Here is a 26,896-nt window from a genome sequence, read left to right as displayed (position 1 = left end):
TGCCCCAAAACTCCAGGACTCTCCAGCGTGAACAAGTTGGATAAGCCGGGTTTGGGATGCACAGCGGGCCCCAGGGAAGGTGGGCGACTCGTGGGGTGGCACCCCTGAACGCGGCGACGGTCGGATCCGAACCCAACGCCTGTTGCCGGCGCTGGAGGACCGCGGGCGACCGCCGAACTCAGGCGGCACGTCTACGCCTGGGTCCGATCCCGCACCCCGGCATCACCCCGAGGCGGGGGCGTGGGGGGGGGTGGACCCGCGCAGGTGCAGGGTGGCCCGGCCGGAGCGTGGCGGGGGAGGGGCCTCGTGGGCAGGCGGCGCACGTGCTGGCGGCGGGATCCCGGCGCCGGGGGCGGGGCACCCGGAAGCGCGCGCCGACCTGCGGAGCGGCGACCGGGGGCGACTGGGCTCGCTCGGCTGGCAGGCAGGCAGGCAGGCAGGCAGGCGCGCTCCGGCGGTGCTCACAGGTGGGCGACTCCGCCCGGCACGCCCGAGCCCGCCGCGTGGGGCCGGAGACGCAGCGGCGTCCAGGGGGGAGCCGGTCCTCCTCCCGGTCCCTGCCTTGGTCGCCCGGGCAGGTAACTTCCCCGCCAAGGTCATTCTCCAGGCCCGCCCACGCCCTCGGAGCGGCGGGTTCGGAGTGGGTTGGACGGGCAACCTCGGGGCTCCTGGGAGCTCCTGGCATCCCCGGGCCGGTGGGTGGTTGCAGCACCAGGGCGTCGCTGCCTGCACCTGCAAGGGTGAGTTTCCACGGCGCGCAGCCTTGGGGTGGGGACAGCCCGGCCCTTCGAGCCGGCACCCGCAGGTGAACTGGGCCGCCCTAGCTCTGCTGTCCCGGGCCGCGTGGTCGGCTGTCGCCATGGGAACGGCTGGTACCCAGATGTTGCAAGCCTAGCTAGGAAGGGAGAGGAGATGATGCTCGGAGCCCCAGAAGTCAAGGACCCCCCCCCCCCCCCCCCGTCAGGCCACGCGGAGCCCGAAAAGCCTGATGAAAACAGGACCCCCTCCCCCCTTTTCATTTTTTTTTTTTAATTTATTGCTCAGGCGTTGGCGTTAATGAGAAGCGAGGATGTGTTTATAAGATGTAAGTTGAGTTCTTACCACCTTTACCTTCCGAGACCTGTGCCTCATGGTGACAGGTACAAATCGGTACACCAAAGGGCAATATGAAGCCAGTCAAAAAAAAGAAAACTGAAGAGCCTGAATTGGAGCCCCTGTGCTGTTGCGAGTACATAGATCGAAATGGGGAAAAGAACCACGTGGCTGCCTGTTTGTGTGATTGTCAGGACCTCGATGAAGGCTGCGACAGGTAAGCTTACAGTTTGCAGATGCTGACCCCACTGGTGCTATTGAGACCTACAGATATTCTTCCAGGTTTGCAGCTCAGAATTCTGATGTTTGCTCTTGCCATTCCAAAGGATCTAAAATAGAGAACTGTTTTTTTTTTTTCCTGTCAGGTGTGAGGATTTTATAAAAATGAGTTATGTGGCAGCCTACAGCTGTGCAGTTCAGTTCATGAGGACTTCAGCGGTTTTCATTTTTAAATGATGATGATGATGATGATGATGGGGGATAGTAGGCAGATTAAATATATTAAAGAATGCGATCCAGCACAAATTGCAAGTTTAAATGAACACTCCAGAAAGTTTTTATATTCTCGGTGATCTTAGTAGAACTTGTGCATGGGGGTGTTCTCACTTGGTCACATGGGGCTTAGAGGGTGAGAGATGGCTTTTCTGCTCTCAGTTTACCCCTTATTCTTGGAGAGAAGGGCCATATAAACACTGTGGAGAATGGCTGTTTTTATGTGCGCAGCAACACTGTCCTGATTGTAATATTGTCTTATCTTTGGCCTTCACTTTCACCACAATCTCATCGATGGAAATTGCTAGAAATTGCTATATAAAAAGAAAGTTTTTAACCTCAGTTAAAAACATTTTGTATCAAGCAGCAATAAACTGGTTTTAGCCATACACACACATACACACATATATATATACATGATATATATATATATGTGTGTATATATATATATATGTTTTGTTTTTTTTGAGACAGGGTTTCTCTGTGTAGCCCTGGCTGTCTTAGAACTCACTCTGTAGACTAGGCTGGCCTCAAACTCAGAAATCCACCTGCCTCTGCCTCCCAAGTGCTGGGATTAAAGGCATGCGCCACTACTGCCTGGCCTAAATATATATTTTTAAATACCTCCTTATGGAAGGCATAATGTGAGAGGAAGAGCAATGTTGGAGACAAGCTTTTCCTAGAAATTGTCCCTTCTGGTTACAAAGTCACTGTTACTATAGATTGTTAATCAGGCCAGGAACAGCTTTGCATGGGGACCACTGCAGTCTTCTGCCACTCTTGACTCTTAAAGCCCATAAGCTCTTTGTTCCTTGTCTTTTTCTATAGTATTTCTTTATAAATAGGTAACCTTAAATATAACTTCTTTAGACTTAGTCTGAAATCTATACTGAGAAAAATAGAGTACTTTGCACTAAGGAATGGAGAATGGATGCCATTTCCATAATGGCCGTCACTCAGAACTGCGGCTTTGCCTTTAATTTTGCTAACTCTTCCTCTCTCCTAGCCCCTGGGGCCTGGGCTGTCCCCTGAGTTCTCTCCTCTGCCCTATCTTTTTTCCTGGAAACACGCTTCCCTGTTCCCACCACCCCTGCTGCTCTGTGACTCCAGGGGATATCTCCCATTCACTTTAAGAAGTGTCCTGCCTTAAAAAAAAAGTCTACAGTTATTTTTGCCTAAACTACCTTTTCTTTCTTGCCAGTCTTAGTCCACGTAGGCTGCTGCAACAAAATACTTCAGATTGGGTACATGACAAGGGGTAGAAGTGGACTGTCTGTGGTTCTGGAGGTGGACAAACCCAAAATCCAAGTGCTGGCAGATTTCGTATCTGATGTGACCCCTCTTCCTCATGAATAGCACCTGCTCACTACATCCCCACTCAGAATGGATGAATGACTGGCCTTCCTTGGTCTTCTTTTGTGTGGATGTTAATCTCATTCACGCTCTGTCCTGTTGACCTCACACTTCCTAAGATCCCCACCTTTGAATAAGATTGCACTGAGAGTTAGGTTTGAACTAAATGAATTTTAGCCACAAATATTAGATCCTTAGCAATCTACCTCTGCCCCCTCTAAAGAATGTCTTCACATGCAAAATATACCCCGTACTTCCCAACAACCGTGTCAGCACAGACATCTTAAGTTTTCGGAGTGGTCTGGGCGGCATCATCTAAATCAGAAACAGGTGAAACTCATGAAGGATTCTGTATGAAGGACCCATAGCTGTGGGCAGAAGAGAAGTTAGGAGTGCCTCTTGCTCTTGTAGAGGACCAGGGTTCAATTCCCAACACCCATGTGGCATCTTACAACTCCCTGTAATTCCAGTCCCAGGGGATCTGACATGGTCCACTGACCTCAGTGGGTACAAGGCACACACGTGATGTACATACATACATATAGACGGGACGCTCGTACACATAAAGTAACTAAAGTTAAAGAAGAAATAACAGACTGTGAACTTACAATAGTAGGACATTCATTGAAAGACATTCCCATGGCAGGAAAGAATAATGAGAGAGAAAAAGGAATGGGAGGTCCCACTCCCACCAGACAAATGACATTTGTGATGTAAATATCCTACCTTCCAGATGTGCTGAGCTAGAAGTATGGCTTTGCTCATCCTGTAGCTCTCCTGGACTGGAGTCTTGTGCCTGCACAGAGCTTGTGGGTGGCTGGGTCCGCCATCCTGGGTCCTGGTCAGTTCTTCCCTTACAGCTTTACTAGGCAGTACGTGGTGAGGCTCTCCACAGTGGCCTCATACCCATCAGTACACAAGGCAATACCCTCATGAGGGCTCTGTGGTGGTACTTGGCCTCTGCCTTGATGTTCTCTGGGACATTCTTTGACATCTACACGGGGATAGTAATGTCCCTACGGCTCTGCAGGGCTATAGAATTGGGAACCTATGATGGCACCCACATTTACTACTGATGCCCTCGGGAGTAGTGGCCTTAGTAGCCTACATTGTACCTGACTTTATAGAACCGTACCTGGGGTTTCTGTGGGACGATAAATGTGGAGAACAGAGATTTGATGCGGTACTAGGGAGTGAGCCCTGAAGTTTCATGGGCGTTCTGAGCCATTTTCTGTGAAACCATGCTGCCACTGAGGCCCAAGCATTCTAGGCTTCTGACTAGAGCACCCCCCCCCCCTTAAAGCTTTAAGGGTCATCCTTCCATTGTCTTGGTGCATAGCACAGGCCCATCCATACTGATCTCTGATGCTCTCCCCCCACACAGGCTTTTGCAGTTATCGTAAAGACAGGTTCAGAAGGCCAAGAACTTTCCAGACCCTCAAGTTACGTTTCCCCTTTGGTTATACATTTTTTTTTCTTTAAAGTCAGTGTATGTATGTTATGTGTATTGAATGTGTATGTACACATGTGTGCTCCTGGTGGACAGCGTTTGATGTCAAGTGACTTTCCGAATAGTTTCTCTGCCTTATTTTTTTGAGACAGCGCCTCTCACTAAACCCAACCTAGAGCTCCTCTATTGGCCAGAGTAGCTGACCAGCAAGTTCTAGGAATCCCCCTATCTGCTCCTTCACTCCCCACAGCACTAGACTATAAGCGCACACCCCCACGTCTTTCTATTGTATAATGCATGTGCCTGTATACGCATGTGTGTTCCGTCATCAGCTGTGGTCATCAACTGTAGTCACAAGCACCTTTATCCACTGAGTCATGTTGCTAGCCCCATGTCCTGGTTTTCACATGGGTGCAGAGGATCCAAATTCATTCCTCTTGTTGTCGTGGCAAGGACTTTGCCAACTGAGCCATCATCCCAGGCCCTAAAGTAGTAGTTGTTACTTACTATTGTTGTTGTTACTGTTATTATTTTATTGTTTATACATGTAGTTGTATGTAGGCCAGAGATGTGTCAGATGTCTTATGCACTAGATCCCCACCCTAGTTTTTGAGTCAGGGTTTCTTCCCTGAACCTGGAGCTCATGGACTGGGCAGGCTGGGTGGCCAGGGAGCTCTGGGGAGCTACTGATTCCTCCCTAGTGCTGGGGTTCCAAGTGCTTAGCACTGTGCCTACCTTTTATGTCTTTCTGTTCTCTCTGAATAGATGGCTGGGTGCTGGAAATCTAGACTCACGTCTGCCCTCATGTATGTACAGCAAGCATTTGCCTATCAGACCTTTCCCCCAGCCCCTCCTTCCTTTACTTCCACCGGAGCATGAGTTCAAGAGAAGCTGTGCAGCACCCCAGTGCTTTAATTAATACTCTGTTCCATTGCTCCTCAATGGGGCCGTGCTTCTGAAGAACACTAGGGCGTAACCACAGTTCAACCACCTGCTTCATAAACGGTGTTCCCTGCTCTATCTTCATGTGGTAGAAGAGTTTATAGACTACCGGGGCCTCTTTTATATAGGCCCTACTCCCATTTGTGAGGATTCTCCTGTGGTTTGTGACCAAATCACCTCTTAGAAGACCACCTTCCCGAAGTCTCGCTATATTGTTTGCTCTGGCCTTGAGTTGCTGGGCTCAGATATCCTCCTGCCTCAGGCCTTCAATGCAACTGTGAATGAAGGTGTGTGCCACCACGTCCAGCAGCTTCATCTCTTAGTATTTAGGTGTTGAGGATTCTGTTTTAAAATTGGAACACTCCAATAGCAACATGCCTCCCTGCAAAGTCAGCAGAATCCATTCTGTGTAGTCATCGGACTTATATTACTTTGGTCTTCACTTTTGCTCAAGCAGACTCCTGTCTAGGACAGCCTGCTTCCCTCCCGGGGCCCAGGGCAGGCTTTGAATGCACCTACCTCTCTGTGGTGAAACACTCCCCCGCTTTGCTAACTGACCATCAAGGTTAAGTACAGCCCACACCTTCCCACTAAACATCTTTGATGTCCGTCCCCTGAGCTTAAGACCTCCTTGGAAGACCATTACCACTTACCTAATGCTTTTTGGATTCTCACGGTCAAGATTTTTTTTTTAAAAAAAAAGATTCATTTGAGTGTACACCACTCAGGTCTAGACATTTGTATGGAATACATATATATATATATATCTGTGTATTTAGGAAAGATTGCTGATAGCTAACATTTATAAGCATTATCTTCCTATTTAAAAAAAAAATGATACATGAATCTGAAAAGCTTGTGTTTAGTACTGTGGGAATAAAATGTTGACTTTTGATGTCTTATCATTTATGCTGCTGTTTGACATCTGGGCCCTGTAGGTTTCCATTCACCAAATCCACATGAAGCATATTCTTCTGTTCCCTCTGAATAGATGGCTTACCTGTAAATCACTTCGGCCGGAGACTTGCGAAAGAATCACGGATACAATTTCTGATCGCCTCCGAATCCCTTGGCTCAGAGGAGCCAAAAAAGTTAATATTAGCATCGTCCCTCCACTCGTCCTTCTGCCAGTTTTCCTTCATGTGGCTTCCTGGCACTTCCTGCTGGGGGCGGTGGTTCTGACCTCCCTTCCCGTGCTGGCACTGTGGTACTACTACCTCACTCACAGGAGGAAAGAGCAAACGCTGTTTTTCCTGAGCCTCGGACTGTTCTCCTTGGGCTACATGTACTATGTGTTCCTGCGGGAGGTGGTCCCCCAAGGGCGCGTAGGGCCCACTCAGCTGGCCCTTCTCACCTTCGGGTTATTTCTGATACTCCTAGCCTTGTACCGAGCCAAGAAGAATCCAGGCTACCTCAGCAACCCAGTGTGCAATGACAAATCCCCAAGCAACAGCCAAATTGAATGCCCAGCCAAAAAAGGGCAGGAGAAGACCAAAGGGTTCCCCGGCACAGATACCTCGGGGAGCCTCAACAACCGGACACTGAAGGACGATGTTAGGGGTTCTTCCAGGGTGGGGCTTGACAGCCCTGCCAAAGTGAAGGAAGACTGGTGTGCCAAGTGCCAGCTAGTACGACCCGCCCGGGCATGGCATTGCCGGATATGCGGTATTTGTGTAAGGAGAATGGATCATCATTGTGTCTGGTATGTTGGAAAAATCTGAATTCCCAGAAACTAAATCCATATCCTACCCATTTCGATCTTCTTCTGTGGTGTCCTAAAATGTCTTTTCCTGAGTTTTACACCTTGTAGATATTTGTAGGCTGTGAGGATGTTCCCGCTTAGTCATCGGGTTTCTGAGTCTCACAGATTTAGTGCCTTCAGTCATATCCTGAAGGAGATTAGCAGAAAAACTTTGGGAGGTTTTTTTTTTCTTCCTTTATTTTTCTTTCCTATATCTTTTTCCCTTACAATTTCCCTTTAATTGATTTTTAAAAAATGTTTTTAGTCAGGAACTGTGGTGATGGCTCGGTTGGTAAGACTCTTGCTCTGCAAGCAAGAGGCCCTGAGTTCCTTCCTCTACCCCCTTCCATGAAGGCCATGCTCAGTGGCACATGCTTGTTATCCCAGTACTGGGAAGGCAGAGACAGGAGCATCATTGGAGCTTGGTGGCCGTTGCATCTAACTGAATTAGCAAGTTGCAAGTTCAGTGAGAGTCCCTGATTAAAAAACATGTGGTAGAGAATGATTGAGAAAGACACCAGCATCAAACTCTGTTTCCACATGCAAGTATGCACACACACACACTATCACACAATCAGTATTGGTCTTTTCTCCTGTTCCTCTTGAACAGAGAATTCTGGGAAGCGGTGACTGTTCTCTGGCTGTATATCCTTAATCATTTTATGCAACCAAGGATTTCCTCTCACCCGTTGTGCAGTTGAGGTCCTATCAGATGTCCCTGTATTGTTACCTGCCAGGGGACAGGCTTTGTTTGTACGTTCCAGCTAGTGTCAAAGGAAGGTACATCAGGTCCATGCCATCTAAACCTCCAGTGAGTGACTGAGCTGGAGGGAGAGTTAGCACTCAGCTGCGAAGGCTGGAAGTGGCAGTGCTGGTTACTGATCTACATTAGGTCTGAAGAGAACAGGAAGGAGTGAGACTGTAGGGGGCGCCTGGAGGGTCTTGAAGTGACCCTAAGACAGGGGCAGCAGTTTCTGGGATTTGTCTTTTCCTGTAAAGGGGCATTTTCATTTTTAGACGTGCACTTTTTTGCCTTTGTCATTTACTCCTATTATGTGCATGTCCATGTGAGTGTGGTGGCCCATTTCTAGATGCTTGCTTGTGGAGTCTGACAGCCTGTCCCATGGGAGACCTCTGGCCACTGAGCATTCTGAGACGCTTGTGCAGAAGCCATGGGCTGCGCACCCTGCCCTCACAGAGGCCATGGCACAGGACCATTTCTTACCTGACATGCTTCCTAATACCTTGTTTGCCACCCTGCACCATAGCATTAACTGCTTCAGATCCTTTTGTTACTCTCATACATGCTAAACATAGTTTGCTGTTTTGTAAGGGTATTTCTGACTGGACTTTTCAAGTTTTCATAACTGCTACATAAACTTTCCTCATGGCTGGGTAATAGATCTCACTAAGATTTAGGGACAGGGGTGTAGCCCAATGATAGTGTTTGCCAAACACGCTCGCTGTGCCTGGCTCCATCATTAGCACTAGGTAAAAACCCCACATACACGGCATGTGTGCAAGCTTTGTATCTATATGGATAGATCTGCCAGCTGTTCTCTGCTTTGTTATTAGTTCCAGCTTTAAACTAAGTGATATGGTTCCATCCATGGAGAATGTGAGACTTTGTCACGGAGTAGACATGTTTTTTTCCTCTTGAAAACTAAGACGAAAACTATAACGATTTACTGTTTTATAACTGAAGTTCTTACCGTCTGTATTTTAAAGGCTTTCTTGTATATCACGTGAGTTACAGGAGACATTCTCAAATGTATCTGTTCCCCCTCCCCTGCTGTTTTGAGGATAAATAGCTGCGTCGGAGAATCAAACCACCAAGCATTTATACTTGCCCTTTCCGTCTTCTTGCTCACCTCGGTCTACGGAATATCGCTGACCTTGAACACCATTTGTAGGGATAGAAGCCCCTTCACGGCTCTCTTCTACTGTCCTGGAGTTTACGCTAACTACAGGTAGGTTGTGCAACCCTCTGTCATGAGGGCCAGCGAGCAGCAAAGTAGTAAATGTTACCAGAAATGGGATTTATTTGCTCCTAAGTTAAGTCAGCAGTTCCCAGTCAAAGTAGAGGACAGGCTTAGGGGATGGTGGACATCCCTAAAATTGCCAGCAAAATATTGCAGTGGTTATGGGTGAACTTCCAGGGTAATGTCAGTAGCATCATTGATGGCACACACCTTTAATCCTAGTGCTTGATGTGCAGAGGCAGGTGGATGTCTCTGAGTTTGAAGGCGGCCTGTTCTACAAAACAAGTCCTAAGCTGGTAAGGACTTCATAGAGGGACCCTGTCTCCACAAACGAGCAAACAAGGCTTGGCTTTCTCAGGGACTCCCCCAGCTGGGAAGCTTCTTTGCGCCTGAGACCGCAGTGTGCTCCTTTTGAGGTGTTCCTATCTGTGTAGCCTTTCTTTCCTCCCTAACCTATCATGGTTTGTTCTAATTTTTATTTTTTAATTTACCACTCATGATTACTGAGTTATCTAGGTCAAGACTTCTTAGGCATCATTAGGTGGGAACCCATTTATAAACTGTTGAGATTTCCATGCTGCGCTGTAAGTGGGGCTCTTCTGTGTCGATCCACCCCCACACAGTGAGGGCGCTCACGCCACTCCCACCCCTACAGACCAGGAGCGCTTTGGCTACTCCTTCCTCTATACGCCCAGGGTGCTCCTGCCCCTCCTTCCATACACGCCAGGGGTACCCTTGGCACTCCCACCCTTACAGAGCAGGAGTGCCCTTGCCAACCTCCATGCCACACACCAAGGGCCCCTCCACTCCCGGGGTGCTTCCTGTCCATTCTTTATGTTCTTCACTCAGCGTGGGGGCTCTGGTCTCTGGTTTGGTTCTCTTCTTTTATTTATTTATTTATTTATTTATTTATTTATTTATTTATTTATTTTAGATATTTTCTTTATTTACATGTAAATTTCTCCATTCCCAGTTTCCCCTCCAAAAAACAAAGAAACAAACAAAAACAACAAAAACAAACCCCTGTTGCCTCCCCCCTCCCCATGCCTGCCACTCCGCCCTCTCCCACTTTCTGGCCCTGGCATTCCCCTACACTGGGGCACAGAACCTTCACAGGGCTGAGGTGCCTCTCACTCTTAGCTCTCAGAGCCAGTTCTGCTTTTGCTACCAGACACCTCTGTGTGGTGTTAGTTCTTAGTAGTCTAGATCTGGACATTATAGATGTTTTGGAATGGCAATTAGCCCTCTCTTCTTGTGGTACCTTTCTTCTCTAGCCACATGGAAAGTCACTGAATTCCTTGGCCCGCACGAGGGCGATAAAGTTGTAATGCAGAATGCCTGTGTCCTTGGTGGGCTGAGTCCAGTGAGTAGGTGCCCAGTGACCCCATTATGTCTCACCTCATCCTTGCAGTGGTTCCTGTCACCTCAGCTTTATGGGGAAGTTTTGGGGTTATCATCTGTGAGCTCCTGTATAGTTTTACAATGGAAGAGTCTATGTGTGCCTTTTTCCAGCTAATTCTTCAAGTGTGTATGCCGCTCCCCCCAAGTTCATGAATGAACCCAGAAGATGTTTTCCTGCCCTGTGTGATTTTGTTTGAAATGTTAGGTTCCTATAGATATTTTTTATTTTTGAAATTTTTTTATTTAATTTACAAATGCCAAGAATGTGGGACTTCTCACAGAGACTGGAAGGGGACATCTGATGGGACATCAGATCCTTAGGAATGGAGTTGCAGGTGGTTAGTTGTGTGCTAGGAACTGACCTCAGGACCCTGAGCCATTGCTCCAGCCTGGCTCCTACATATGTAATAGGCTGTTGACGTTGAGAGTTATCCTCTCTGCACTCAGTCAGCACTAGATTGCAGACCCAACAGTAGCCCTGGTCTTAGGTTTCCATCTAAGGCTTCTTAGAGGACACCAACAATAACTTCCTGGAACCTGTTTCCTCTAAGTTAGTTACAAATTAGGAATTGCTTGTTCATTCAACAAACAGGTGCTGAGTGCCTTGTTGTCTGCAAAGTATAATAAGACATCCTTTTATAGCACGCTATAAAAACATGTACTAACAATCCAAAAGAGAATTGAAAACTGGGCTTTGGCATTGAGAGGATACTAAGAGATCCTTTGGTGGGGGTGGAGGATGGGGACTGGAGAGGGTGCTCAGGTCCTTACTAACGAGTACAATGTTCAGAAAGGCCCCTTTCTCCACAGCTCAGCCCTGTCCTTCACCTGTGTGTGGTACTCTGTGATCATCACAGCGGGCATGGCCTACATCTTCCTCATCCAGCTGATAAACATCAGCTACAACGTAACGGAGAGGGAAGTGCAGCAGGCCCTTCGGCAGAAGACCGGGCGCCGGCTCCTCTGCGGACTCATCGTGGACACAGGCCAGTACAACAGGGGCTTCCTGCGCAACTGGCTCCAGTTCTCCACCCTCGGCACCCACACCATCCACACCCCCGCCGAGGACATCGTCTGAAGTGCCTTCCGTGCAGCTCTGCGGGACATTCCTCTGTCCTTTCCATTTCACACGTTGGTATCCGTGAGGGATTCATCTCCACCGCCCACTTCTCAGAGGTACTGGAGGGCTATGCTCAGGTTTGGAGAGAGAACCGAAGCAAGGGTCATTTTTCTTCTGCCTTTATAACTTAGTTTAGTCCTGAAGCAGTGAGAGTGGAGCTCTCTCTTCCTGTCACCTTGCTGACTCAGGCTCCAGAAGCCGCAGAGAGGCTGTGGATCACACGAACCATTCATATGAGGAAGGAAGTCAGTTAGAACTAGGAGCGTTCCCAGCCCTCCTTTCAATTCTTAATAGCCATAAAACCCCTTGGTAGAGTCACTTTTCCCAAGTCTCAGGTTCATCTGTATGGGGGCTTCTGCTGCCTGGCTACCTCATGGAGCAGCCATCATGGCCACCTGAGGAGGGATGTGGAAGCACTCCAGTCCAGCTCAAGCACTAGGAGGAATCAGGCCTTATTAGGAAATCCCTAGGACTGAATTAGACCACCTGTAGGTCAGAATATTGAAGCCAATACTATTAAGACAATCAGTTTGTACAGTTATGGAAATTCTCCGTGTTAGACCTTGTTCTCACAGCTTAGCAACGACAAGAGGGCCAACGCTAGTCATCTTGTCTTGAGAAGGACAGCTGAGGAAAATGTAAATTATTATGTGTGCAGTGTGTAGTGGGCAGAAATGTAGGTGACAAATATATTTGTTAATGTATCATTTTATATTATAATTCTAACAGGTTTTGCCCTCCTCCCACGTCTTACCTGGGTGAGGTGCTAGCACACGGTAGCTAGAAGGAGAGGAGACTGTCCTCTGAGAACATTTTCCCTCTTTTGTGGCTGTGGAGGCTGATGAATATCAAGGGCTTGATTTTTTTTTTTATTATTGTTCATGTATTTCCAGTGCTGTAGATTTACAGCACTAAATGGGATCATCAGCCTGGCGTGAACTCTCTCCGGGGTGACTGACACCTTCCCATATCCACATGGCTGCTCATTCGTCCTCCCAACGAACACGCATCTCACTAGGAGAGAAGAACAGGGTACATGTGCTTCCCAGCACTGAATAGAACACTGCTTTCCAGCTCTTCCCCAGTACCAAAATTGTTCCTTTGAAACCTGGGGAAGACTGCAGAATGGGCATAGAAATGGGAGATCCATATGAGGAAAACTCCCATCAGGAGGCATTTGTTTTTCACACGTGTACTGTTTCTGGGATCCCAGAGATCAAAGGTAATTTGTGAGACCTTAAATTTGCCTTGGCCCTGTTGCTTCGTAGAGGGGAAACAGTACTTTGTGGTTTTTTGTTGCTGGTTGCTGTTCTGTGCCTGCTTGTAGGCACTGAGGAAATGCCCCTGCTTCTTGGCTTAGTCTGCCCTTTGCGCGGAGCACCACCCCGAGACTTGCCGTTAACCAGGGTTCTCCTGAAGGCAGGCACCACATTTTCATCCAGGTTTGTCATTGCTCTCCCTAGAGGTCTATTGTTTAATAAATAATAGACTCCATATTCCACAGGGTAAGCCAGAGCAAGCCTGGGGATGTTCGCTGGCTGCAGTTTCCACGGCGATGCCTGTCTCTGGCCCAGAGTCAGACATTCATTCAGAATGAAAGTTGGCTTGGATACAACTAATTTCTGTCTTTGTGGGTTTTAGGTAAGAGAGATGGTAGTAATGTCAAAGACAGCGTATGTGGGCAGAAATTGGTAGTTTTCATGTCTCTTGAATGCCGGTATGTATTCAGCTCTGAACATCTAGCTGCTGAGAAAATGTACAGAAATCGGATAGTCAGTCCATGTGCCTGCTGCGTCTTCAGCAGTAGTGCGCTTGGGATGTGAAGGTGAGCACTACCCCAAGACCTAGCATTGGGAGGATTAGGAATGAGTACCCTCTTTCTCAGAGCTTGCCACTCAAGGGTCACATGAATGAGGCCACTCAGTTTCCTTCCATGGATGGGGACTCCTTGTTGGCTCTGTGGCTCCCTTGACTTAAGAAGCCAGAATTTCTTTTCTTTTTAGATTTTATCTTGTACGTGCGTGCGTGCGTGCGTGCGTGTGTGTGTGTGTGTGTGTGTGTGTGTGTGTGTGTGTGTGTGTGTGTACGTGTACAGGGGAGGCCAGAAGAGCTCCCCTGGAGCTGGAGTTACAGGCAGCCATGAGCCAGCTGTCATGGGCACTAAGAACTAAACTTGGGTCCCCAGGAAGAGCAGCACATGCTCCTAACTGCTGAGCCATCTCTCTAGCCTCCAAAGCTGAAGTTTCTGGAGAACTTTGGCAGTTTGTAGGAGGAAGCTCAAACCTGTAAGACGATCCTTGCTTTGTGGATCGTTCAGTCCACTCATTCGTCCTCCTCTTCCCCCTGCCTCCGATCTCACTAGGAGAGAAGAACAGGGTACATGCGCTTTCCAGCACTGAACAGAACACTGCTTTCCAACTCTTCCCCAGTACCAAAATTGTTCCTTTGAAACCTGGGGAAGACTGCAGAATGGGCTCTCCTTCTGCCATAGAAACGGGAGATCCATACGAGGAAAAGTCCGTCTTGAGGTGTTTGCACACGTGTACTGTTTCTGAGATCAAAGATAACTTGTGAGACCTTAAATTTGCCTTGGCCCTGTTGCTTCGTAGAGGGGAAATGGGGAATGTGCACTCAGCTTTTTGTACTTCGTTTCTAAGAGACAGCCAATCAGAGGCTGTCTACAATGAGACCTTTGTGCTTTATGATCCTAAGTTGTTTGTGGGGTTTTGGCATTCTCCAGACCGTAGATTTAATTGGAGTCTTCAGAAAGGCAAGGCCTCTGTGAACGGGTTGTCCCAAGCATCCATGGAGAAGCCAGCAGTCCCTCGACCGTGGGAGCAAGTACTCCCCACAAAGGTGACTCCAGATAAACAGGTCCTCTTGTCCTGCATTTGAGCCTCATAAAAATCCCTCCCTGTTCTGATCCTTTACACTACTACCACACCATTGTGTATATTCCCAGGAAGGAGGCCTTGAGCCTGCTTTTGAAAAACTCAAGGAAAAACACAGGATGGAGACTGGAAGGAAGGAGAAATCCCTTCCTTGATAGAAATGTGTCTTAGGAGCTTGCAAAGTACCGTGTAGGCCCCCCTCACTGCCTCGTCTGCAGGCCACTCTGATGCCGCTAAAATGAAGCCTTAAATGTGTTTTGGGGACAGTGCTGTCTGCTCCCTCAGCCACATAGTTGCTAGGATATTGTAAATCTCTGCTCTCCAACTGGCATTTTCCTCTGATGAATGCATTGACTGTCGTCCACTGTACCGCCTGCCTAGAAGGAAAACTGCTGTAAACTCTCTTATGAAATACTCCTTGGTACTCTGATATTTTTAGCAAAAGAAAACTTTGTATTCTATAACTTCCCACTGCCAGAAAACACAATGCCAGTAAGAGTCTATGTAATACTGATATCTACCTAACAGACTTCCTTCTTGGGGTAGGACATCAGCTTTTTAGTATAAAGCTCAATTGACAGAAGTAAACACCTGTAGAAGCACAGCTTTAACCATGAAGCTTAATAAAAGCAGTGCTCCATGCACTCATCTCTTTAAACTAGCCGAGTAGGTTTCTGTGATGGAACTTCCTGTTAGCCATGTTTTGGTACCCTGCCATTCGAAAAGGAGCCTTCTTGTACAAACAGTGGGTTCGAGCTGAGCTGGAGGCACCTGCTTGGAGCCTGGTTTGCTCAGCATAAGTTTGGCAAGTGAACTGTTTCATGTTAAACACGCAGAGGCCGTGTGGCGAGAATGAGAGCCACGCTAACTAAACTGAACACCAAATGAAACTCAGGGTGTTCTTGTGAATGTTTGCTGAGATTCATGTAACTGCTCTGAAGCAGTGGCCACACTGAATCCTGATGCTGACGGACAGCTGTCTGAGCCTGAGCTGGCTCTGTGCATTTCACCGTAGGACCGGCAGGCTGGATGGTTAGCAGAGCACGTGGCTCTCTCCACCTTGGGCTTGTGATTTATAAGTACTGGAGATGTCCTGGTGTCGCTTTTCACCTTTAAAAATCCATACTTAAAAGGCAAAGCTTTAAACCCAGAGCTAGTCTGCTCTAATGATACAAATAAAAGTTTTTCAGGCTGATCCATTGACAAGGTGCCATGTAACAGCAGCAAGCTCATGCATGGTGCCAGGGCCTGGGTGACTTGATGATTTGTTATGTCTTTGGGGCCTTTTCATTTGAGCTGATTTCTATGTCTGATGGTAGACTAAATGAATCCCAGGAATGGCTTTAATATTAAATTCAATATTTAATGTGGATGGCCCAACAACATGAAGTGGGATTCCTCAAGCCAAACTGGACTCAGTACTCTTTTTGTCACCGTATCTTTGCACCTCAGACTCAGATGTAAGGCCTTTAAAATGGAAACTTTACAAACTCCTGCCATTTGTGCAAACTAATGTCCTGTGACCGTGCTGTTTAAAAGGAAAATAAAGTGCTTTCTTTTCTGAAAACAGTCTGTGATTATTGGTGTGTCCTGAGAGTGTTTTGCCTTAAGAAAACCCTGTGCTCTGAGCTTTGGGGACTCCTGACCACCTCATTGTCACCCTGTCCATCTTCCTCTTTTCCTCCCTGGTTTGTAGGTTAGGAGCTGTTATTCGGGTGCTAGTTAGCAGCAGCGTTTCAGATCCTGTCTTCACTATGGCCTATCAAGTGTTTGGTCTCTTCAAGAGGGTCTGGAAGCTGGCACTGTCCAGGTGGCCTAGTCAACATGTGTCCCAAGGAAACAATTTCTGGTTGACGTTTGGGTGAAGCATAAAGTTTAAGATAGAAAACTTGATTTTTATATGACTTATTTAGGACATGTTTACTTAAAGAATTCAGCCTTATCTCTAGGCTTGACATTAAATTTAATATTTGTGTGTGGTTTTGATTTTTTTTTTTAGTGTTAATGGCCAATCTTTTATAAGTGTGATATAATTAAGTATAAATAGTGGTTTAGATGGAGTGAGATTAAATATAAATTTAGTTCCATTTTTCTTGTGGCCATTCATCTTGTTTTTAGATGGCAGTCATACGGTATTAAAACAAAAAAAGTATGTGGGCTGCAGTTCAGCTCTGCTCTGGCATTTTCTTGTCTCATGAGAAAATGACCAGAGACTCTGTACATGACATGCAGCTGGGTTGGTTTAAGAACTCTGCTGGATCGAGCATGTTCACTCACCAGTTTTATTTTACCAATTTAGGTGGTCTGGGCTATGAGGAGCTTTCTCATTTTACTGTGTGCATTTGTGGACTACTTGAATTTGTTACAATAAAGGCAAGTTTTATAATGAAAAAAAAATCCTAGCAGATGATTCTGTGTAAAAGTTCACAGAAGGGAACATTTGATCAATCTTTACAGAATCCTAAATATTAGAACATTCTTTGAATTCAGTGTAAGTTGCCAGGCCAAGCAGACAAAGCAGATGGATTACTTAGAAGCTGAGTTGGGAACATGGCTAGGCATTTTGATGAGGGGCTGGGTGGTCCTTGCTGGAGCTGTTACTAGCTGTCGCTCGCTTTCCTTGGTGTGTATCAAGTGCCTGGCTGTCCTAGTTGCTCTGAGATCAGGATAAGCTGCTGCAGTCTGCTGCAGCTGTGTGGAGCTCTTTTAATCATGCTTTGCCACTGGGTGGAGTGGGCCCTGTTGGGCACCTGTCATGTTGTGGTCACAGAACACTGGCCACCCATGCCCTCTTTTTAAGTCCTCACTGCTTTCTGTTTCTATCCAGTGTTACACATAGGACACCCTCTCCGTAAGTACAGGCAGGCAAACACTCATCCTTTCCAAGTTTATTATACTAAGAATATATAAAATACACTCCATGGTGTGCCCTAGGCTGCCCTTTTGGATGACCCACTGTGATAGACATTACAATAGATGCCTAGCAGCCCAGGAGAGGTCAAGATGGAAGAACAAATCCCAAGGTAATTCCCCGGCCTTTGACACATCCAAGAAGTAGGCCAGGCTCAGCTGGGTGTGTGGGTGGAGACAGGCTGCACACGTCCAGGCACCAAAGGCTTCCCTTGGCGGACAAGCGTGTAGCTACTGCTATGCCGCTGTCACAATGGTGCCAGCATCTGAAAGTCTGGAAGGATTTCGGCCACCTTCCGACGGAGTTGGTCTCGCCGTTCTTCTTTCATTCTTTCTTCTTTGGTAAGTTTTACAAATGCCTTCCACATCTCCAGTGTGACCCTGAGAATCTTCCTTTAAGGAGAAAAGGGAGAGGGAGAAATCAATGGGAATTCTGACAGCACACAGTGCTATTGAAAACAATGGATGGGGTGATTGTGGTGACGCTGCACAGAGAGCCCAGTGCTAACAGTGCTGGCTTTGGGACTCCTCAGCTGTCTGGTCACAGCCTGTATATCGACCTACCAGGACCAGGAATTAGGATGGGCTTGGACAGACATCTGCCAAGGTAAAGATAATGATCGATGGTATCGGGAGGGCTCAGGGCATCCAGGCCCTGGCATCTCCATAGTTTAAATCCTGACTGGTAAGCTCATCCCCAACTACTATAGAAAGGATCTAGAATTTTAGTTGAGAAAAAAAATATGCTAATGCCAAGGGTGGAAAGATGATGTTTGGGGGTTGCGTGTGACGTGGAGTGATGTCTACGGGAAGCATACCTGCCTTTTGAGGACTGACCAGTAGTGCCTACACCAGATGGCCACTGGGATGCTGAGAAAGGCCTAAGTCTGCCCAGTTAGACAGCTAGCCTTTACGAGTCAGTGTATGGGAAGGGACAGTGGTGGAGAGAATATCTGAGATGTTGAAATGCATTACTGAAGTGAAGCGGATATGCCTGACGAGGGCAGGCCTTGAATCAAGGTCAAGAGGCAAGCTTATAGCACAGAGTCACGTGGTTACAGGATGAACACAAGCACAAGTTGCTGAGTCTTTCTGTAAAACTAGAGGAATTTGTCCTGGTTTCTTAACCAGCTAACAAGGGCCAAGCATTCACCTCGGTCATTATGAATTTTATGGCTGTTTGCTGGTTGATGTTTTGGATAATGCTGACCTCCATTGAGCAGAACTGCTTCACTGCATTCGACTTGTCTCCACTTAGCCCACCACTGTGAGCTTCCTGTGGTCATCTCTAGGGCCCACTCCCAGGCTTGAGGACTTATCTCTCTCCCCTGCTATTTACAGCACCTCTCTCCTCATTATACTCTAGGCTTTCTGGCTCCTATACTCTGGCTCCTCCTGTTCTACTCTGAAATCTCCTAGTTCTAGGGAAATAAGCAGAGCAACAAAATGAATAGACACACTGAGACAAGCTGGTCAGTGGGTGACATGGGGCAGAGCCTAACAATATGAAGGATGAGACTGTTTGCCCTTAAGCTGAAGTGAGCTCTGTGCCTCAGGAGCAGAACAGGAGGCCAATGGGGCATGGACAGAGGAAGCAGGAACAAAGTGGGGCAGAGACAATGTCACAGCAGAGGTTCTATCCTGAGCAAATGGACTTTCTTGTTGATCTCATAGTTCCTATACTGACTTCCCGCTTCAAACCCTAAAAAGGAACACTATCTTGCTATTGTATCTTTTAGGTTATAAATAATAGTGGATTAGAAGAATGAACAAAGATAGATGTAGGAGCAGGGTGATTTACAGCAAGAAAACCCAGTGTGGGGTCCAGTGAACTGCCTGTGTGTGTTATGTGTACATGGGGGTGTATGCTGTTCCCTTGTCAAAAAATGAATGCATAGTATCACTCTCCCAGGGCTGTTACAGTGATCATACGTTATACTTTGTGTTCTGAAAGCCCCAAATGAATCCTCAGGCTGAGAGAGACAGACAACCGAGGCACATAGAGGAGGTTGAATGCATATATATTCACAATGGCATGAAGCTCACAACACAGCAGTTCTGAGTTGGGCTGAGTCGTGCATTAGCACACTGCTGTTTCCTTGTTCAGTGTTCACCACAGCCCAGAAGGCAAAATCTGTTCTTACTCATTTTAAAGGTTTTTTTTTAATTCTAAAAGTTTTATCTTTTTTAGTACATTTTATTTGTGTGTGTTGTATGTATGCACATGAGCATGCACATGCCACAGTGTGAGTATGGAGGTTAGAGGACTCACACTGAACTGGGGTGATCAGGTTTGGTGGCAGGCACCTTTACCCACTAGGATGTCGCTGGCCCTGTGATGAGGAGGTTCCAAAGGTTATGAATGCAGAGTCATCAGGTCCTGTGTCCTCGCCTTCCTCTAAAGCAGATGCATTTTATTCAAAGGCAAGTCCCTGAATATTACCACTATTCAATAATCTCTATTTACACCAAGTTATAATACACTTGCTAGTCTATTCTCAGACCACTGATTTCTAATGCCTAGAAATTAAGAACAAACAGTTTTTGCTAGGAGTGGCCATACTGGCACAACAAGATGTGCAAGAGATGCTCATATACAGTGAAAACAAAGAATAAAAAAAAAAAAGAATAACAGGCAGGGAGGGGAGGCGATCCTACAGCTCCGACTCACTGCACGTGCCCACTTTAACTGCTCCCCAGGAGTGATGCCTGACTGTCAGAAAGGGCTGTTCCTGTCTACTCTCATGCCATTCTATGCAGATGCTTACGGAAGTTCTGAAGTCAGAGAACAAGCACACACTTGCTTATATCACACTTGTGTGGATTACATTTCTCAGCAAATAAGACCTAACTGTATTCTAAACATTAATAATAGGTTACCTATACACAGAATTCAAAACAAGGAAAAACCACATGGTAGTATTGAGGGCTTGGGGAGGACAGGAGAATGTTCATGGTACAAGTCAGAAGATTTATTTACCTGTAAGAGGGACTTGTGCCTGGGAAGGTGACAATGATATTCCACTTTGACCCCAGTTGTGGTGACATGGGTGTCTAGTAATCACTAGCTATATTTGTATGGTTTAAGCACTTTAAAATCTTGTGCTATATTTCACAATGTTTAAAGATGTCAAACTTAAAAATAAAACTCTGGATAAGGGTTCGTGTTGCTCTTGCAGAGGAATCTTGAGTTTAGTTTCCAGCACCCACATGGTATGTTGTAACCTATGCCATCTTTTGACCTTCATGGGCACCAGGCATGCATGTGATAAAAATGTTACAAACTGTAAAACCATATGACTATGAAGGAACACATCTGCTTAGGTATGTTCCTCGGGTTTCACACATGGTCCCTACAGCCCCCGTGAGAGGGACAGGACAAGCTTGCTCATCGTTGTACAGGTGCTTTTCAATGCCACCGCCTCCCTGGACATGGGGTGCGGGGGAGCTAGGATTCCCGCCTGTCTCTGAGGGCCTGGCTCTCCTAGCCTCCACCCTGCCTCTTCACCGTGCAAGCAGGAGAAGATGTTCCAGACAGCGGGGGAGTCAGCTTCGTGAGAGCGCCACGCCTTACCTGTCACTGTGTTCTGCAGCAACCTTAAGCTTTCTCTGGGAATCCATCTTCAGCTCCCTGACAGTGGTTAGCCAGACCTGGAAAACCTTCTTCTGCAGTAAGTTGGCACAGAGTTTCCTGACTCCTCTCTCTAGATCACTGACATACTAGTGGGTGAAGACATGATAGAAGTGGGACAAATGATATCAGCAGACACAGAGAGTAAGTTAAAAACAAATGAGAAAATGCCAAAACAGAGACATACAAAGCAAAATAAAAAAGGATGCAAAGGGGCTGAAAGAGAGGATACCAAGGCAGCCAAGTCAATAATATCCTCTGTAGTTTACTGTAATAGTAATAAGTGTAAGACTGATGGGGGAAGCTTCCAAAATCACCTATGTACTGTGACACAGGGACTCTCTCTCTCTCTCTCTCTTTCTCTCTCTCTCTCTCTCTCTCTCTCTCTCACACACACACACACACACACACACACACATTTTATGGGGAAAGTGACTTGGAGACTTTATACTACCCAAGGTTGACAATATTTCAAAGGAATGAACTGGATTCACGGCTCTGTATTCTTGAAAAGCCAAAGTGAGTGTGGCATTATCAAGCTCATTCAGCTTGTATTTTTTAAATGGAGAGTTCAGCAGGGAGGTTTATTTTGTTTTGATTTTCTGAGAGAAGATCTCAGCTTCCCAAGTGCTGAGACCTTAGGTAAGTGTCATCACATGTGGCTCAAGGAGATGTATTTTTTCCCTGTCCTTACCTGGTGCCATCTTTGGATGACTCTCCTATACAACAGTTGGGAGTAAAATTGATCAGCCTTGGCTGTCTTCGTAGCCAGACTTTCCTGGCTATACTGGAACCAGCTGAGCAGGCATTTTCTTTGCAAAGCCAAAGAGTGATACTTTTCTGCTACCTGGAAAAATTTTTAATGAAAAGTGGAATTTATTCCTTGAATTTTAAATCACTTAAGGAGACATACATAAGTAGAAAAATGATACTACATAGCAGGTTTATTCAGTCACTAGATAAGCATATTGACTTGCCTATAGTCTATGATCTGAAACTGCCTGCCTTGTTCTATGGGGATGATGGATTCACATCATGCATGTTCTTTCAGTGCTGACTCCCTGGAGCCAGAGACTGACTGGTTATGGAAATGGAATAAGCAGCTTTCAAGCCATCCCTTCATGTCCACTAACCTTTGGATTGGGTGGCTGGCAGTGCTTTCAGTTTGCTCTGCTGGAACTTGGACAGCAATTCCATAACAGACCACTCTTTATTATGTACTTAACCATTGTCTAATTGAGGAAATGCCAATACTTTCAATTAGTTTGTAGAATGAACTGTCACCAGGATTGAAATTTAGACATTATCAATAAACCACAAAACCATTGATACAAAAATAACATGATAAATATTTTAATGTCTTACCAATTTAAGTGGCTGAGAGTATCATCCAAAATAAATACAATTCGGTTTTTATGTATGAAAGAGATGGTTGTGTTCCTTCAACAGACAGGAGAAAAGACTGTCTCATTGCAGTCTTTTCTAGAACAGTGACACATTTCTCTAGGTCTCATCTAACCTAACCACCCATCACTATGAACACGCTGCATCCCAGATCTCCTGCTAGTCATATTTACTGGCCAGAGCAGCCATCACATGGGGCTCTGTGACACAGAAAACCTGGCAGCCAAAGGAAAAATAACATTCCATCTGTTTGAACTTCTTGACCATTTACTTGAATGTTCTATGTACTGGATAAATCTGTTAGGGTAATGTGAGACATTTCATTGGTGTTAGATTTCAAGGATCCCTGTGGTGGAGCAGATTGCTGCTCTCTGTAATAGCATTATGTACTCTCTGCAATGTGATTTCACAGCACCACCCAAAGGAGTAGATGGAGCCTCATCCCTTCTTAGTGACCTTGAGCCTGGCCTTACAATTGCTCTGCTCAGTGAAGTATTAGTGGTCAGTGTTAAATAGTTAGATTATCAGCCTGGAGGACACTGGGAATGAACCTTCACCTCATAATGAGCAGCACTGAGAAACCAAGGCCTTGAGCTATGGGGCTGATTACCACTCAAAGGAATGGGATCTGAAAATGGCTTCAGCCCTGGGAAGAGACGTGACATTCCAAATGGCCAGAATCAAAAGTTATCTATGATTTGTTTTATTTTTATTATGTGCCAGTGTATGTGCATGCCCACAGAGGCCAGAAAAAGGTATTAGATTCCACAGAGCCTGAAGAAATAGGCAGTTGACAGCCACTCAAAGGTGCTAGAAAATGAACTCTGGTTCCCAGCAAGAACGTCAAGTACTCAACCACTGAGCCTCCTCTCCAGACCTGATAACTATCTTCTAAGCCTCAACGAGTACTGTCTACTTGGAGACTTTCTAATAAGGAAGGATACACACTGCCTTCTCTTAGCTGAGTCATCCAACTGGGTGTGTCCCTCAGGAACAGCTGCTTTTTCTAGACACCTTAGGCATAGAATGCTTGCCTTAAAATGTGAAGTAGGACAATGTGGTCTCTTGGTCACTGCACTGCTACCCCTTTGGAGTGTCCTTCACTTTATTCTGCAATGAACTTTACCTGCGATGAACTCAGAGTTCTCTATTTTTGATTGAGACTCCAGAGCAGTGTGATGGACAGCAGAAGTTGACAGAGGGCTTATATAATTTGGCTTGCTATACCTGTTAGTTAATTGCTAGGTGGAAGGAAGAGTCTGAGCAGCTCTGAAATCAGCAAGGAGGGCTGGGGAGAGACTGGAAGTGAAGCTACGAGTGGCCTGCAGGCTCCTGAGAGATGAGTAGTGCATTGTGCTGTGTTTGTCTATGGACTTTATCACAGCAGAAGCCACGCTTATTATTTTCTCTCTGTTAGAAACTACGATAAAATCTAGTTACCTCGATTCCTCCTATAGTGGTGATCTCTAATAAAATCATTCTACTTTCCAAAACCTGTTAAATTACAAGTATTTAGATAATCAAATCTGGACTCTTACTCAAAACAGAAATATACATATTAAAGGCAGTTATTGCTCTGGCTTTTAAAATCACTAAGTTCCCCTCACTCTAAAGCCTGACTGGGTATTCATGCTATCCGAGAAAGCCTACTTTCTAACTTGGGGCTGATACCATGATGGTGACATTACCTCAATGTTTTGCTTGCTTTGCATTCTCAATCTCTTCCAGGGCTCCAGTCCTTTTTTCCTTAGCAAGATCTTTTCATAATGACCTTTCGCTACTGCTTCCAACTCTTGATTTCTTTTGATTCTCTTCTGTTTCTCTAGTTCTTTCTTTGGGGGAAAAGAAACCAAAATTTCATGCTTAAAAAACCCAAAGAAGTTCACTTTAAAAGAAAACAAAATTAACATCTAACCGCTAAATAATGTGCTGATCATTATAATGAAACACTGGAATTTTTAAAAGGATTTGGGCAGAGGGCCAGGGAATGTTGATCATAAGCCCTGCATCAATCTGAGCTATGTATTCTTGGGTTTATCCAATAGTGTTTACAGAAATGAACCACCACTTCCCTCATGACTAAAACGTCAAGACATCTAGTCAAGGGAGAAAGGAGGGAACCTTATTATTACAGAAAAAGCGGTGGCACAGACCTTCCCTAGAACTATGATGACAGCCTTATATATAAATAATGATGGTCAGAGGACAAGAAACTCCACTGAAAGTCTAGAAGAATATTCTTAATACTGAGTTATTTTTCTTTCCAGAGTGAACAGTAAGTCCAGATGTAAGGTGAAAGTATTTATCATCATAGAGAAGCCTCCTGTCCTGAGTAGCAAGATTAACTGCCCCTGGTGGTTCCCTGAGGAAGAAGACACCTTGTGCTTCTCACAGCAGAAGGACATGCACTCCTGAGCAGTGTGGCCAAGAAAGATGACAGGAACTTAACAGTCTACCTTAAAGATCCCTTTATCTAGTTCTCTCTTTTAATAAAAGCAGTCTGTAATAATGGTGGGAGAGAAAAGTCTACTGAAATGCAGTGAGTGCAGCAAGACACGGCTGTAAAAGGCGACTGCACAATGCTCTCACAGCGGTGCTCACCCGTGGGGCAGAAATAGGACAATATTCAAGTTCCTCTTTCCTTCTCTAATTTCAAATCATGAAAGGGACAGTGGTGAAATCATTGATTCTGCAAGCTACTTTGTGTGTCTGAGCCTTCTGAGAGAGAGAAAGAAACACACACACACACACACACACACACACACACACACACACAGAGAGAGAGACAGAGAGATGAGAATATTTATAACAGGAAAGGGAGAGTGTTCTCATCTTCCAGTGCAATTACCTATCATTGTACAAGTTCCTGAAAATGAAATGTCTACATTCTTCAGGGAAATACATCAAAATAACCTTTATAATCTTTATTTCAGACACTTGAGAACCTTCCTGAATGGGGTGGCAGGCATGAAAACTGTGGATAAGCATTTCTTCTCCTGAGAAGTAGGAGGGTGAAGGATAAACGAGGAGACAGAAGTGGGTTCTTTCCACACGCAGCACACTGTCCCTTGCTCGGCAGCAGCCTGCAGGCATCCTGAGAGCCTGGTTCCACGCTTTGGAGCAGCCCTGGGCTCAGTTTAAAGAACCTGCTTGCACACACTCACAATTGACTTATTTTCCACTTCCTTGTACAGGAAGTGAATGGCAGCTGTATCTACTCAGCTGACATGCTGACATGGTATGAGTCTGCTTTGAAAAAGCATTTATATTAGGGATTTACACACTGAGGTTTCAAAGAGCATATAGTTCTCTCAGGTTAAAAGTGGTATTAAGCCGGGCAGTGGTGGTGCATGCCTTTTATCCCAGCACTTGGGAGGCAGAAGCAGGCAGATTTCTGAGTTTGAGGCCAACCTGGTCTACAGAGTGAGTTCCAGGACAGCCAGGGACTACACAGAGAAACCCTGTCTCAGAAAAAAAAAAGTGGTATTAAATATGGGTTTCTCTTATTTAAATTATATTTTGTACAATTACAAATGATGTATAAAACTAATATCTGTATCAGCCACTATGTCTCAAGAGAAAGATTAAAGTTTAAAATTATGTTAAGGGAAGTATACAGCACTCAACTCTATTTTAACACTAATTTCTCCATTGCAGCTGTATCATGGAAGTCAAAATAGAAACATGCTAATAAAAGCCAATTAAAAAAATAAAAGCAAATAAAACCAAAAGCAACCACCAGCAAAAAATCCCTTTGGGCCACTGGACCCCTACGTACACTATATTCCTCACCCAAGTCTCAACCCACTGGAAAGTGGCTCCTTTCCCAAGCTGCCACAGAAAGCACCCTTGTCCAGGTTATGAGTGATGCCCCTGTTTCCAAATTAAAGAGCCACTTGTCTCCTTCAGAACCGAGCTCAGGCACATTGCACTGGGTCCACCGTCATTCCTCCCCCAACATAAACACTTCTCTTACTGTTCCAATCTTAGGTTCTCCTAGATCCCCATTCTCTGGAAAAATATTCATACATCCTAGGCTGTGGCTCTGCAGTCATCTCTCTCCACCCCGCCCCCAGGTTGATTCTAGTCACTTCCAGATCACCAAAAACACTGACATATTTGGATTTTCTAGATTCCACATTCTGGTCTTGATATACAAGCTTCTCTATCCAGCTGTGTGTTCCTAACAGGCTATTTCAAGTGTATATATGTGTCCTGTGGGGACCTCCTTTGTAACAAGCGCTCAGAAACGTTTTCGCACCCTGCTTCCCACAATGTTCTCCCTGTCTACATCTATAGATGTTGACTGATTCTTTTTCCAGACTAATATAGATGGGTTCTCAAGACAGAGATGCTGTCTTCATTGCTCTATTCCAACACCCAGAGCTAAGACTGGCACATAAGTGGATATTTTACAGGTTTTTACCCTTCAAGCTAATATGTTTACTAAACATGGGAAATGTCATTTTCTGTGATAAAGTTACCCT

The 26,896-nt window shown here is 45.8% G+C and overlaps 2 protein-coding genes across 7 annotated transcripts in view; one reads left to right on the top strand and one right to left on the bottom strand.

The window, feature by feature from the left end:
• The first annotated feature begins 368 nt into the window (after positions 1–368).
• Zdhhc23 (zinc finger DHHC-type palmitoyltransferase 23) lies at positions 369–21,435 on the top strand. Of its 4 annotated transcripts, XR_004116755.1 has the most exons (6): positions 372–578; positions 1,045–1,309; positions 6,321–7,031; positions 8,873–9,040; positions 11,264–11,629; positions 20,894–21,435. XR_004116755.1 is itself a non-coding variant. In XM_031363942.1 (5 exons), exons 2-5 carry the CDS (start codon positions 1,167–1,169, stop codon positions 11,529–11,531), a joined length of 1,290 nt encoding a protein of 429 aa, XP_031219802.1. In that variant the 5' UTR covers positions 369–467; positions 1,045–1,166; the 3' UTR covers positions 11,532–16,031. The 4 variants fall into 4 exon arrangements, 3 of the variants coding, with proteins under 3 accessions (XP_031219802.1, XP_031219801.1, XP_031219803.1); XM_031363942.1 differs by lacking the exon at positions 20,894–21,435 and having other exon boundaries at positions 369–467; positions 11,264–16,031; XM_031363941.1 differs by lacking the exon at positions 20,894–21,435 and having other exon boundaries at positions 11,264–16,031.
• Positions 17,338–26,896, bottom strand: part of Ccdc191 (coiled-coil domain containing 191) — a 71,899-nt gene continuing 62,340 nt past the window's right edge. For 2 of the 3 annotated variants that reach the window (XM_031363940.1, XM_031363937.1), the window contains 4 exons: positions 24,098–24,241; positions 21,700–21,852; positions 20,949–21,094; positions 17,338–17,767 (listed from right to left, as the gene is read on the bottom strand). In XM_031363940.1, the coding sequence (XP_031219800.1) occupies positions 17,623–17,767; positions 20,949–21,094; positions 21,700–21,852; positions 24,098–24,241 (588 nt within the window). In that variant the 3' untranslated portion in view covers positions 17,338–17,622. The remainder of the gene's footprint in view (positions 17,768–20,948; positions 21,095–21,699; positions 21,853–24,097; positions 24,242–26,896) is intronic. The other variant, XM_031363939.1, reaches the window with a different exon arrangement.

Source organism: Mastomys coucha, unplaced genomic scaffold (genome assembly GCF_008632895.1).
Source record: "Mastomys coucha isolate ucsf_1 unplaced genomic scaffold, UCSF_Mcou_1 pScaffold12, whole genome shotgun sequence".
In the NCBI taxonomy this organism is placed as follows: Eukaryota; Metazoa; Chordata; class Mammalia; order Rodentia; family Muridae; genus Mastomys; species Mastomys coucha.
This window is presented reverse-complemented; position numbering and strand designations above follow the sequence as displayed.

What these genes read in the sequence shown, in the direction of transcription:
- Zdhhc23 (XM_031363942.1), top strand. Translation starts at nt 1,167, where the DNA reads ATGAAGCCAGTCAAAAAAAAGAAAACTGAAGAGCCTGAATTGGAGCCC. An exon ending in CTCGATGAAGGCTGCGACAG is followed by an intron (nt 1,310 to 6,320) that starts GTAAGCTTACAG and finishes CCCTCTGAATAG; the next exon opens with ATGGCTTACCTGTAAATCAC. An exon ending in ATGGATCATCATTGTGTCTG is followed by an intron (nt 7,032 to 8,872) that starts GTATGTTGGAAA and finishes TGCTGTTTTGAG; the next exon opens with GATAAATAGCTGCGTCGGAG.